Source organism: Chlamydotis macqueenii, chromosome 2 (assembly GCF_036417535.1).
Source record: "Chlamydotis macqueenii isolate bChlMac1 chromosome 2, bChlMac1.mat, whole genome shotgun sequence".
Classification (NCBI taxonomy): Eukaryota; Metazoa; Chordata; class Aves; order Otidiformes; family Otididae; genus Chlamydotis; species Chlamydotis macqueenii.
This window is the reverse complement of record NC_141557.1, coordinates 23,722,264-23,736,838: the sequence shown is the minus strand read 5'-3', so window position 1 is coordinate 23,736,838 and position 14,575 is coordinate 23,722,264. Positions and strand designations below refer to the sequence as shown.

General features: G+C 37.7%; 1 protein-coding gene across 2 annotated transcripts in view; it reads right to left on the bottom strand.

Annotated features, from left to right (window-relative positions):
- Positions 1–2,246: 2,246 nt before the first annotated feature.
- The window catches only part of LOC147601606 (pituitary tumor-transforming gene 1 protein-interacting protein-like), a 31,124-nt gene continuing 18,795 nt past the window's right edge, over positions 2,247–14,575 (bottom strand). For both annotated transcript variants that reach the window (XM_086742652.1, XM_086742653.1), the window contains exons 6-7: positions 10,756–10,802; positions 2,247–3,919 (exon numbers count right to left, since the gene is read on the bottom strand). In XM_086742652.1, coding sequence (XP_086598778.1) covers positions 3,870–3,919; positions 10,756–10,802 — 97 coding nt within the window. In that variant the 3' untranslated portion in view covers positions 2,247–3,869. The remainder of the gene's footprint in view (positions 3,920–10,755; positions 10,803–14,575) is intronic.

Sequence of the window (14,575 nt, the reverse complement as noted above, 5' to 3'; positions counted from 1 at the left end):
GACCAGGCCAAGAGAATGGATAAATCAATTGACAGCAAGCTTGGACCTTGCTGTCTTAGTAAAGGTAAGAGTACACGTGAGCCCTGAAAAGCCTCCACGCACGTAACCTCCCCAGTTCACACTTTGAAGCACAGGGCAGTCAGAGATGATGCCTGATTAGAGCCCCAAAACCAAAGGTGATAAAGCCCAGAAACAGGCAGGAATTGGGGGCACAGCCAGGTGTCATTGCTGCCAACTTCACCATCTCCCCACGCTGTTCACTTCCCCACTCCCGCTCTGATCATCTCCCCACCATTTCCTCTCAAAGTGTCTTTTTTCCTCTTCGCTCTGTTCCTGTTTGGCCCCTGACACTCAGAAGAAGGGGCAGAAGAGCGTGCTAGCTGATTCTCTCTTTCTGGACCAACTAAAAATGTTCAGCAGTTCAGTTGATGGGATCCTAGGATTGCAAGACACTGGCATGTGGCTCAGAGCCACTCCGCAGCACATGTAATAAGAAACTGCAGCTTGACACACTGATTTTTTGAAAGGATAGATGATGAAAACAACGAGAAATGCACATTTTAACTTTTCCATTCCTGAGATCGCTCTTCTTTTCAGATAGTAATACCTTCACTACTAAAATTAACAAGCAAAACCCACCAAAATAAAAAGTGTAGACAGAGGAAAGAGAGAACAGAATGTGAATGAAAGGAAAGTCTGAGAAAAACAGATGACTAGCAGAGACATTACGGCTCTCAGGCTGAGGTTATGCTGTTTCCCTACTTTCATTTTGTTTAGATGTTGCATTCCTTCTCTCTCTTTTGTTGAAAAAAAGTGTGGAGGAGGGGAAACTTATACTGAAAATGATAAATGCCTTTGTTCACCCACCTGAGAACCTAAGATACGATGTCACCTCTTTCTACAGCTGATTTCCCAATTACTTGCGGCTACACTGAAATACAGGGACTAGCAACCTTTCTATTGATAAGCCAAATCCAGTATTTCTGCAAAAGTAAGAAATAATGACACACAGGAAAGCAGAGAAGGCTGCAATTAATATATTGAAATAAGGATATTTCCATCCAATTAATTGCTCCAGTGAAGACAGCAAAAAGGTTAAGTAACCTGAAAAGTCTGGGGATTGTTTGGGGATTTTTGCATTTTCTGTTAAGCTTTAAGGCTGCTGCCCACAAGTCTCATTAAATTAATAGTTTTGTCTTTAACTGTGTAAGCAAAATTATACAGTATTGGATGTCTAGCTTGACATTTTGTATAAATTATAGCCCACACTATGAAGATAAGGCTTATCCAAGTCTGGTTAAGATAAATTTAACCAGAGTTGTTGCCTTTTGATGCCCGCAACCATGCCTTAGGCCTGCCAAGCTAACATGGAGTGTAAGATTACAGGGACTTCACTCAGCCTTCTCTTGAAGTGTAACAGGACTATTCTCCAGCAATGCAGCACCCATTCCATATTATCAAATTACATTGGTTTTCCAAGTACTTTACCACCTTTGAAATTTTAAGAAAGGTTGTCCCTCCTCCCCCTTTTGCTAGAATACGTGACAGCCCTTCATATCCTGTAGCAGGTGCAGAAGAAAAATGCTTTTCTATTAAGTCAGGAATGTCACTACTTGGGTCTCGAGACAGCAGGCAGACCTTCATCATTTCTGCAAAAGTTATCTCCAGGGAAAACCATCAGCATGTTTTATTTCCACACTATCAACTCACTCTAATCACAGCCCATCACTCTTCAAAGACAGCCATCTGAGTAATACTTCAGACTTGACAATAGCTGACAGATGAAACATAAGAAATTAAACACAGTGCCTACTAATAAAGTGCTAAATATAAGTCAAGGAAAAAAGGAAAACTGGACCATTATTCCATTAACACTAATTACAATACAGATTCAGGTACTGGGAAACATACTTTTACAGAAATTGCTGAGAAATTGTATACAGGGAAGCTGTTTACAGATGTAAGAGTGGAAGTGAACACAGTACCAAATTCAGTGATAGGTGATGGTTACTAAAGCCTAAGTAGAGGCAGGTTCTTTGGCACTGGAAGGAGTGGCAATCCACCTCATCACTCACTGGCAAGATTTAATTCCCACCAAATCTATGTGCTGTTAACATTTTATTATTCTGTCAGAAAAACAGTGAAAGCAAAAATGTATCCTTTCCCTTCTCCCAAACTCATACTTGGTCACCTCTTTTACATCGCATTAATTTAAAATTGTGTGGAAAAACAGAATTAAACCAAGCCAAAGATATTAAAGTGTTTATTTTAGGAACATTGATAAAAATAACATTAACATCTTCAATAATGTACATTTGTTTAACGGATAATATACAGTAAAGGAGGTTATTTAAAGCATACAGAATACATGGAAATTTGCATTGTACTGGGGGGAGAACGAAAAGCTCTTTGCTCGCTGCTTCATACTGGTAAGCTAGTAAAAATGCTCAAACACCTTTATGAAAAGACAGACAGGAAATAAATCACATTATGGAAATATCAAAATAACAACAGAAAGTTAAAAAATACTGCTTTCTTATTGTACTGGGATGTAGGTAACTGTCTTCATAGCAGCTCATAATGATGCTTTGCTTTGGATTTATGGCTAGAACAGTGCTGATAGCATATCAGTGCTTTGGCTTTTGCTGAGCATTACTTGCACAGCATCACAGTTTCATTTTTTGCCCCTCTGCCTGCCCCAACAAGTAGGCTAGGGTTGGCAAGAAGCTCTGAGGCAACACAGTTGGAACAGCAGGCCAGAACTGCCCAAAAGGAATAGTCCGGTCCATACATCATCATGCTCAGCAACAAAAACTGAGGAGAGGGTGGGTAGAGGTCTACCGCTGGGTGGTGGTGACTGCCTTTGCAGGACTTGTTCCCTCTGCTCTCCTTCTCTTCACTTAAGCTCTTTATCTCAACTCAACTTTTCTTGATTCTGCTGTTCCCATTCTCCTCCTATCCCACTGTAGGGAGGGAGTAAGCAAGCAGCTGGGTGATGCTTAGCTGCTGACCAAGGTCAACCCTGGCAAACTGCAAAATCTTGGCAACTTTTCTTTGTTGTTTTTTTTTTTTTGTTAGGTGACACATTAAGCTTAAAGAAAGTGTTTACACAGGCTGATTAGACATAACTTCCCCCTCCCCCCAAGAATTACCTTCTCTCAGTTTTACTAACTGAAGTAATTTCTTTTTCACATCAGTGATAGATGTAAAGTACATACTATCATTTCCATGACTGAGCTGAATTATTCAAAGACAAATACCCTCCCCTCTCTCAACCCCTAGACATTACACTCTTGAAGATCTTTTCCTAGAGTGGAAAAACTCCATCCAGTTCTCACACTGTGCTAGTATATAATAATGTGCCTGGTGTATTTTCTCATCCATACCAGTAACAGCTATGTCTGCTGCGTGAAGCTGTACTTCCATGTTGCCTTTTCTTCTTACTAAAAAAGATACAGTAGGGGAAAAAGAAAAAAAAAAAAACAAAACAACAAACAAATCTTTATTTAGGAACATGGGAACAACCACTTTAACTGGCAGTTAAGACTGAATTCAAACAGGTGATTGTGATCATTAGCCATCTACCTCAAGTAATAAAATACAGCTTTAAGAGGAGGAAAGAGTATTTCACACAAACATCACCATAAAAATCAGCAAACATTTCAACAACCAAAAGCATTTATAAAAAATTAGTTCTATATAGGTAGAAGATAGAAACATATATTTCATGAAGTCTTTATCCACTCCTAGTTTTACAACCAGGAAAAAAAAAGAAAAACCTTAGCCAAAAAAACAGCCCAAAGGGGCAAATGAAAACAAACTATCTTCCTGTATTCTGGAGTTACAGCTCTAGTGGAAGGTGCTCAGCTTTATTCATTCTCAAATCTGCTGTATGGATTATCAGAATCCTGGAGAAGACCTGTAAAACAAAACAGGACTGCATTTATTTTCTAACCAGTATTACAGAAAAAACCTTGAGTTACTGACCTCACTATAATAGGTACACCATATAACAAAACCAAAAGGCAATTCTTGTCTTGTAATACTTGCTCTATTACCCAAATGCTCAAGTATAATAATACATTTTAAGTGTCCTTAAGCACTCTTATTTCTCAGACTATAATCACGAACAGGTATTTAATGATTTAGCAGGAAGAGAACATTTCTCTGTTGAAAACTATTACAGATAAAAACCATTTCTCATTTGTGAGGTATACCCTACAAAATGCATTTGTGAGAGAGTAAAGTCTACAAAAATTTAAGTACAGAGATGGCTCAGGAAAAACAGATTCAAACTGGCCAGCTTACATATTAAAGTTATGAGATCATCATCCTTTAAAAATGTAAGATGCTGCTACTTTGACTTAGCTGTACTTTGATTATACACAACTGTCTGTCACATTCAGTCACTTAAAGCATTTCTACAACAGGACAATAATCTTTAAGAACAAGTGAAGATCACTTCTACATGCACTAAAATCTCTGGGGACCAGAACAAGAGCATCGCTTAATCCAGGCTGCAGTGTTTCCACCATGAAGATTCTTAATGAGTTTACCAGAATACTGTCACAGAAATCATTGGAAAGCCACCCAATTATGCGGAGTGTCTGGATATGCATACCATCTTCTGTAAGGCTTAGGTGAGCAATCACTGCTCCATACAGAAATTATTTCAAAAGAGACTTTAAATCACACAGCAGATCTGAGCTAGGCAAAAGAGCATACTGAAAATAAAGGAGTCCCACAAGAATCCAGAGGCTGACCTTTTGTTGTGAAAGAACTGGAACATTACCACTACCTTTTCTGCTAAGATTGTTATACTGCTGATTGGGAAGTCTGGATTCTTCCCTAGCTTATTTGTTTAGGGCATGGAGACAGAAGAGAAGCAAGACCAAACAACTCCAACTTACAAATGTTCAGATTCACAACAGTGGAAGAGAAAGATGACACTAGTTACTGCCAAATCTTGTAAGAACTCCCCTCAGACCTTTTCCTACCATACCTCTTTTCCACATGCACCTGCACACAGATGCTGAACACTACACTGCTCTATCTGAAAGCCAAAAGCTAATGGCACTGAAAGCAGACTACACTTTTGCCTACCTGGTTGCAGTTGTTGCACTTCTTTTGAACTGCCAGGTTATTTTAAGATGTCAATTAAGAAGCACAACTGCTTAGTGCTGATTACTGTATCAGTAACTGCAGCTAACTACCTAATAGGGAACAGCAAATACTAAGGAATAAGTATGAAAAAATCCTGTAAATCTGAGTAATTACAAGCAGTCAATTTGTAAAACATTAAAATAAAAAACAGCCCTTATACATAATGGTCCTTACTTGTCAAAGAAGGGGTAGGCTAGGTAGGCTAGTAACATTTATGAAGCTTCAGCCAGGTAACATGAAATACAGTCTATTTACCTGGTATAGTTCCTTATATCATAGGTACTACCCCCTTCTGTAATTGCTTTTAAAATAATAATCTTTTAAACATTTGTGCAATAAGAATATTGTTAGATAACAGCATTGTCAAGAATTATTTTCAGTATTTTGAGACCTTGAAGACTTTCTATTTTTAAACTTTTAGAAAGCAGTTACTTCAAGTTTTTAATCTTATTTTAAGCAGTTAACTTCTCAAAATTTCAATTTTCATCTTACTTTCATATGTTTGAACAAAGAGTTTTAGTGTCTGTTAAGTCTACTCTAGCTGACAAATAAGCTAACATGCAATTAAAAAAGCTCTTATCCTTGGCCTACCATTCAATCATTAGTGCCTTCAGCCAACATTCCTGCATAAATATAACCCCAACCCAAATACAGAGAAGAAACATTTACTTTATTTCCAGACCACCACCCCCTCCTTTCCCAGACATTTTAATACTTCGGCAGCTAGGATCTATGGATCCTAATGTATTTAGTTATCTGAAGGACAACTAAGTAGCCAATTTCCAAACATTTTTGTAGTACTTCTGTATTTCACCTTTTCCAAATACAAAACATTTACAGAAAGTGAGCAACAGTACTAGAAATTAACATTTTTTTTTTTTACAATTGGCATTGCATAAATTCCCTGTACTTATTAAGTTCCACTTAAAAATCAAGGCACTAAACTTCAAAAACTTTTCCACAAAGTGGCAAGAGGTGGTACCAGATTCCCTGACAAAATTAACTTAGGTTGCATACTTTTCTCTTTATAGTCTGGCAAGTGCTTATTATGTCTCTTTACTTCATTCAAGATACATACTTAACACTTCATAGGTCTGAAAGTAGCACAGTAAGACACTAGATACTGTTCTGACACCTCACACAGCTGAAATCCAACAGAAATGATGTTTTACATCCAGTAGCGCCAATTTCAAATTAACCAGAGGACGGTGTAAGACTCATGATAAACTTTTCCTATACTGTTCTGAGGAGTAAATATACTTTTATCTGCCCCTGCCCCAAAACACTCAGCCAAAAGCCATTTTAAAAATATGAGAACTAGTTAAATGTGTCATTGTTACTTGTTACTGCAAATGCCATTCCCAGTGGTACTTGCTTTAATTTTACTGGATTGTTTAGGAATTAACAGATGTAGTTACCACCAATTAGGCATCAGTATGTTTAACTTAAAGTTCTCTGATCTCTTTTACTGTACGGTACTGGAACTAAATGGGCCTTGAAAAGTATGGGCCAATCCAGTGTGAGTATTACTGGTCATGACTTCAGAAAGCAGTCTCCCAAGAAAGAAAGTACTCCAAGAGAAACAGCAAGCCCCCCTTCCAAATGAGAATAACCACAGAGGTTACATCATCTGACAGACCTTGCTTTCAGTCTTGCTCTCAAGTCCGCATCCAGTGTTTAAATTTTTTATCCTCAACTTTCTAAGTACATCATAAGATTACATAAGTGTAAGGAAGGAGACAGCAGCTCATCACTTGCACCAATTCTTACTAAAGAAGTTGTATCAGGCTCCAGTTAAGTGGACAAAAACAATCTAGAGACAAAAAAAAAGGAGCATGACAAAAAGCTCCTGTCAGCTGCCACAGCTGCTCTTGGCTGTGACGCTCGAAGAGGAGCTGCAAGCCTATGCTAATTGGATAGCATGTCTAGTTCAACTAAAGCTCATGTGCTGCCTTGAACCAGACATGAGTTCTCTTCACTGTTTCCCATTTGGCATGAGAGCAACTACCCAACTCAGAATTTACACTTACAGGTTCAGAGAAGCTAGATGTTCGTAGCTTCATGAGTCCTGTCCGCAATAAACTCCATTGCATGTTACTGCTGAACTTTAATATTGACACAGGACACTTACAAGAACTTCTAACATCTTACTTCTATTTACCTTCATTTTGACATTAATGTTTTGACCTACTTAGTAGTATTTAAAAACACTTAAAAATCTGAAAGGTATAGTAGTCAAGTATCTTTCATTATCCAGAATGAAGTAATGAGGCTTCCTAATATGTATGAAATGACAAAGCAACTGTAAGAAATTAATACCTCTTTTTGGCGTATTAGTTTATATTATATACTTATGCTAACTATGCAGCTTCGGACATTGAGATCTGACTCTCATCACATCAGCACTGCTCAAAAATAGTGTTAAGTGAAATCATTACAAGAGACTATATACACTGAAAAAAAAAAAAAAACAACTAGTTTGTTGCGTGCCTTCCCCTGTTACTACACTTTTCCTCTTTATTTTTAAGCCCTGGATTAACTGCTCTATTCTTAACAACTAGCAATGTAAAGTTTCCCTGCTTTGCATTTAGAACACTAAAGAAGGTCAAGATAAAGTATCTATCTTGAACAGAAGGAACATTTACCATGACAAACTACTGAATATAAAAATCAACATCTCATAAAATAAAGGAGACAGAACTACATATCATTAAATCAGCTGATCAAAACCTTTGCAGAACCGAAGCAAGTGGTTTGGAAACCCAAAATCATGAAAGGCAATAATTTTTTAAAACATGAAGAATCTTTCCACTAATACCAGGCAAAATCCTGAAATAAATAAATAAATAAAGCAGCTTCTCACTAATGCTATACTAAACATACAATAGCGGCAAATGCAGCAGCAATTAAATTGTAGTTCCTTTGTATACTACACAAGCTGCAAAGTACTCTGGATTTTACTTCAAAATTTTCTAACAGTCAACATATAATTTCTGTAATCATATTGCATTCATATATGTGAGCAAATGAAAAATACTATCAAATTGTGCAACAAAAACAATTCAAAGTGTGTATTCCTGGTTGCTAAAGCTCTCTCTTGCTTCCAATGCTCCCAAAAGACTGGCTAGAGTGACACCTGCAATGCATTATAAATGTTTAATTACCATTTAAATGGGGTAAGGAAAGCTGGTGGACAAAATGAGAAAAGGCATTCCCTTAAAGCCAACCAAATACTGACATTTCAGGCATGATCATCTTAATCTACAGATTCAGGTTAACAAAGTCATTGTCATTCTGCCACTCATCCATGCCTGCTTAACTGAGAATCCTCTCTGCAGTGCATGAGTGGAAAATAATCTAGTGTCTCCATAATTATTTGCAGCAATTTTTATTAGATTATGTTTAATATGCTAACATACATATTTACCAGAGAGTGAAAAATGAAGATAGAAGATCCAAGGCTATAGCAAGACTTTCTCTATTATGTCTCACTGAATCCTTTGTCTGCATGTTATCAGAATATAAACTGTATACATCAGCAATAATATTTAGGGATTTTTAGAATGTATACATCTTTTTTCTTTTATTTTTCCTCAGTTACATAAATCCTTTCAGGATGTGCCAACTATTCATACAAGAGTTAGGTTTTTCTTTAGGACAAAAATGAATTATGAGAATCCAGGCCTCAAATCATTTTATCTGATAAATTAATCTTTGCATATGCAATAAAGAAAACTTGCCAATAAATAAACTTTTTATAGAAGTTTGTTATTGAAATTTAAATTTTCTAGTTGAATTATGATCTTTTGCAAGTAAACTGCATTGCAAAACCTAACTGCATGAAAAAATGAATATGCCTGACTCCTTATAAGAAGGTACACCTTCCATTAACACAATGAATGTATGAACTTGTTTCTAATTAAGACACTGACAGACTAACATGCTTCAAGTGCAGGCAAAATGACACTAGCCCTCATATGACTGTGTGCATAGTATAGCTACAAGCAAGACGCTCTGAATTTGGTGGATGTATTCCAAAGGCACAGAATTATATGGTTATATTCCTCAGGAAACTCAAGTATTCCAACAAAGCATTTCAAAAAGGTCTGAAACTTAAGTACTGAAGAGAAGATTGTTTCACTGACGTGTAGGACCATCCAGAGACAACTGAACTAGTTTCACAAGTAGAATATAACCAAACACAGTCTCTTGAAATATCACTTAACCCCAATGCAGTGCTTTGATACACTAACTGCTACACTCCAGGACCTTGTTCACTCCTCTTAGCTGCACAGCCTCAAGGAAATGCAAAGTTGTATGTATATCTATACAGAGTGCTACATGTTATTTTGAAGACATAGCCATTCTCTTAAGTTCTTCACCAGATCTATCCCAATGATTCAAACTTCTTGAGATTGACTCTAAGGTCTCCTCTAAGGAGAAACAAACAAAGTGTGTGCTGTTTTGTTGTCTGGATTTTGGTTGGGGGGTTTTTTGGGGTTTTTTTGGGTTTTTTTTTTCTTCAAAGTTGGACTACCGTTGTCAACCGCTCAAACCTCTTGAAACTGAATTGTGGTTGGGATACAGGGTCAAACATCACAGCACCAAAGTTCGTGACTGATGTTTAAAAAAATTACTTCTAGTTTCTACAATGTTCTTCCTCCTGCTGCGCAAGCTTCACAGTGAATTTTTCCGCCATTCCAGCAAAGGAGTGTACTTTTGCAAGTGTTCCCCAGGCAGAGAATTCCCTATAGAGATTGTCTGTATCATTTCTGCATCAGCCAAAGGGCAAGCTGCAGATTCATGAAGGCATTCCCAGACTCTGCCCATCAGTTTAACAAGAAAATGAAAATTTACAGTTTTGAGTGACTGTTCAGACCCTTACAATCACCTTCTCTGACATTACTGCAATTTGCATAATAAAACGCGCAGCAGTTTTAGCATTTCTGTCTCTGAATACACAGTACTATTAACCCAATGAACAAATCGCATGAAGAGTGCAAGCACTGACAAGCCTAGACAATAAAAGCCTCCTATACAATACAGCAGATCCTGTAGTCTTGCGATACACTTCTCCTGCTGAACCACAGCTCTACTTAAAAACAAAGAATAAACAACAATTTAAATCCCTATATTAGACTGCATCCTTCATCTTCCTTTTATAAGCTTGATTTAAAAAGCTTGCTGTCTGCTAGTCAGTCTATCCTTCTTCAATAGCCATGAGTCTACTAGCCAATTTCAACTAGATTGGTTTATCACTTTCAACAACAAAAAAAAAATCCCAGAAATCAGTACTCTTAAGAAGAGACAGAAAGAACTGGTTATTTTAATCAATATATTTAAAAGCCCACTCCAAGCAAACATCCCATCCAGCACATTCTCTCTTGCCCAGTGGGAGAGTCAGTGCAGGAAGAGAACAGGAGCATAACAGTGATGAGATCAGGTGTTCAGGTGACAGAAGACAACTGGGCTGCTCATAAAGCAGCTTCTTCTGCTGCTCATAAAGCAGCTTGTTTCTGCTATGAATTTAATACTAATTAGGAAAATGGAATCAATTTAGATACTGAGTATCAAAAGAAGATTACCACATACCGTACTTCTTGCGTATTTCATCATGCTTCAGTTTTCTTTCATGTTTCCTGCAACAAATAAAGGCATCAGAAGAATATTCAGACTGTTTTGAGCTGTAAGTAAAATATAAGTCACATCTGAAAGAAACATCATTTTTTAAATTAGTATGCAATTACAAATTAAAAAAAAATTACATTTATCAGTTATGTTATCTTTCTATATACACTTTATGTATCTATAAGATTCTCTAATTTCTCACTAATCAATAATGTCAAAATAAGACATATTTGGAAGCATAAATAAAAATATTGTTTTCTATATAGAAAGTAATGTGTCCACATATATGTATACATACACACTGAGGTATTAACCTATAAATAGGAAGCAAGGCAAAATATTGGAAGATTCCCTAATGCTTTCCAGAAGGGTGCATAATTGTAAGATTCAGCTGTGAATACAATGTGCTTCAGAATCCTAACTCAATATAATAATTCTAAAAAGATAAAAGGTGTATTACTGTTTTAATCAGTACAGCAAGTATAAGCAAAAACTACTAGTTTCTAAATTCCAGCATGGCATCCATGCAGAGTATAAATTAAAATATTGTGCTATATAAGAATTGGATGCCTCTAGCTATGTTGTCTAATAATAAGACAGTTTTCAAGACTGTATCTAATATTGTCAAACTTTAATTATTCACATAAACCAAGTGTCTGACAAATCAATTTATTCTTCCCTTTCCTCCCTTCCCCTTTGCAAAGCTGAAGGGGGAAAATGAAGGCATTTTAAATGGAACTTGTTCCATCATTCTTCAGATAATTTTCCTATACTTCAAAGGGAACATCTATGTTGCTTAGTTTAAAAACAAACAAAAAAGCACCTACACAACTGTTTCACTAGGATGATCCAGGATCTATATGTTTTGAGGAAAGGACATAGAATTTGGCAAAACAACATTCCTCTAACAAAAAAAAAAATTTAAAAAAATTTAAAAAAATACACTGACTGTTGCCCCTATCAAAATTCAACCCAGTTAGACAAGTTGTGACTTTCACCCAGTTCTAATTTGCACATATTCAGCAGAAAGCTGTTAAGCACTGACGGCTTAATTCACCAAAGATCCCATCTGCCCTATGCATATTCCACCTCCAAACAATTCCTACTGCTAATCAGATCCTGCGTGTCCTCAGAAGCAATTATCCTGCTCCCTACAGAGCTGAAGGGCTGAACTGGCCTTTCCCTGCAATAGCACTTCTGGAAAGCATGCAGATAAAGCCTGACGAGGAAATCAAACAAGAAAGACTGACTCAAAACCTTCCACTATTTCCCTGAGATTCCCATCTCCCTTATATCCGTTCCCACTATTCAGCCCAGGCAGCATGGGAAACAACGCAACCTGGCCACACTGCAGGAGGACGAGGAACTGGGGAATCAGAGTGATTAAATTAAATTTGTGTAAAGGAGGGAAGTCAGGCTGAAGAGAATAGGAAGTTCTCTTCAACTGAGAAGTTGAAGCTTACCTCCTGACAGTAACCTGACCACAGGATTCCTGCTTTCTTGTTGCGTAAGACATTATATGAGGCATGGGATCTCAGGAAGAGAATAAAGAGATTCTCCTTAAAGCAGTCTTCTCCTGTATAAAGCCAGTCCTTATTTCTGTATTGTTTGTGAGACACTGTGACCTCAATCCAGTTTTTTTAACTGGTGGTTACTAATGGCATGTTCTTCACTGTTTTGCATACCCTGTCTGAAATAATGGAGACTCACTGCTGCAGTTTCAACTGAAAGCTCAGTACTTACAGTCTGTCTGAATCTGCCCTGAACACAGAAGCACTACCTGCATAAGAAAGGTAAGGGGTGAGGGGGGAAAAAAAAGGCCTTAAACCTTGAAACACTTTAGAATACCTCCCTATGTTATTAAAAACAAAAACCACCACATATCTAAAATTCTTACATTGTTTAAGTTTGAAGGGTAAAAGCATTAATATTTGTGAAACATTTGGACTTTGACAGGCAGCCATGATTATATCTATCACCCATGACTAAATCCCTGTACAGTAAATGAGGCTCAGGTATACATCAACTGAGAAGATACAGACAATTCTGAATATGCAGTCACTGAATCAGCCACCCAGAGGTGACTTACTGGACATCATCTTCACATCTTACAGTATGATCAACTGAAGTCACTTTACAGTCTTCTGAGTTGGTTCTGTTTCTTAATAGTACTGCTATTACTCCATCTTCCGTATGCTAATTCTTCTCTTAGAATCATAGAATGGTTTGGGTTGGAAGGGACCTTTAAAGGTCATCTACTCCAACCCCCCTGCAAGAAGCAGGGACATCTCCAGCCAGGTCAGGCTGCTCAGAGCTCCGTCCAACCTGGCCTTGAATGTTTCCAGGGATGGGGCATCCACAACTGCTCTGGGCAACCTGTTCCAGTGTTCCACAAACCTCACTGTAAAAAAAATTTTTCCTTATATCCAGTCTGAATCTACCTCCCTCTACTTTAAAACCATTACCCCTCGTCCTGTGACAACAGGCCCTGCTGAGGAGTTTCTTCCCATCTTTCCTATAAGCCCCCTTTAGGTACTGGAAGGCCGCTACAAGGTCTCCCTGGAGCCTTTTCTCCAGGCTGAACAGCTCCAGTTCTCTCAGCCTGTCCTCATCCTCACTACTGTAAGCTGACAAAGTATTTTTCCTAATACTAACAATTCACATTATAATTTTCTATACTCAGTTCTGTGCAGGTGAACTGCAGTCCTTTTTCCCTGCCCCCTCCTTGTTCTCACTTACCATTACACTACCAAATTATACTCTGCAGTTTCTCATTCAAGATCTCATTGCTGTGCATTGGTTTATCAACTTCTAACATATAGATCATGGTTTATAAATTACATAAATCTAACATAAATGTACCATGTATTTGCAGCTGTGAATGAGTGTACCGAAAAAGACTCACTATTTGGATGCTATGTTTAAAAATTATTTTTCATGTTAGAGATGACACGAAGGCAAATAAAGGATTAAAATTATGCAATAAGACACCTGTTTTCTTTCAGTATTTTTAGTCAAAATCTGAACTCCAGGTTTCCTCCCCCCTCCCTCCCAATGCAAGTGCTAACTCTGCATTTCACCAGTGATTTTCAACCTTGTCAGTGAAGTGACAGCTAGTTTCTTCCTTTTAAAGACATGCAGAGGGCTAACGTCATTACCCTTGCTCTTCATTCTAACAGCCATTTAGGTACTCCAAAAAGACACTTCCTAAGTACCCATAATAAACTGAATTTTAACACAAATTTTAAACTTACAAAGCAGACATTTACTGTGTGCCTGAGAAGCCAAAAAAATGCTAAGTGCTGCAATTTTCTTCTTGAAGCTTGCGTTAATCATAGAATCATAGAATGGTTAGGGTTGGAAGGGACCTTCAAAGGTCATCTAGTCCAACCCCCCTGCAAGGAGCAGGGACATCCCTGACTAGATCAGGTTGCTCAGAGCCTCATCCAGCCTGGCCTTGAACGTTCACACACTATGCAACTTGGGCCTCCTTACTTTGTTTTTACCACTCACTAATGGAACTATGGAATGAAGCTCAGACCAGTCCTGTTCTCCTGCCATTACGAAGTGATCTGAACACCTGTACATTAAGTAGTTGTATCCCATAGAAGAAAAAACAAACAAAAACAGACACAGGGTCAGCTTTTGCCTGTTTTCTTCCCACATTATTTGTCTGAATATCTATCCAGCCATTTTCAGAAACTACGCAAAAACCTCACAGGTTGCAGAAAGGAAAGACCACACAGTACAATACAGTGTTTTCCCCTGCAGCTCGCTGTTCAAA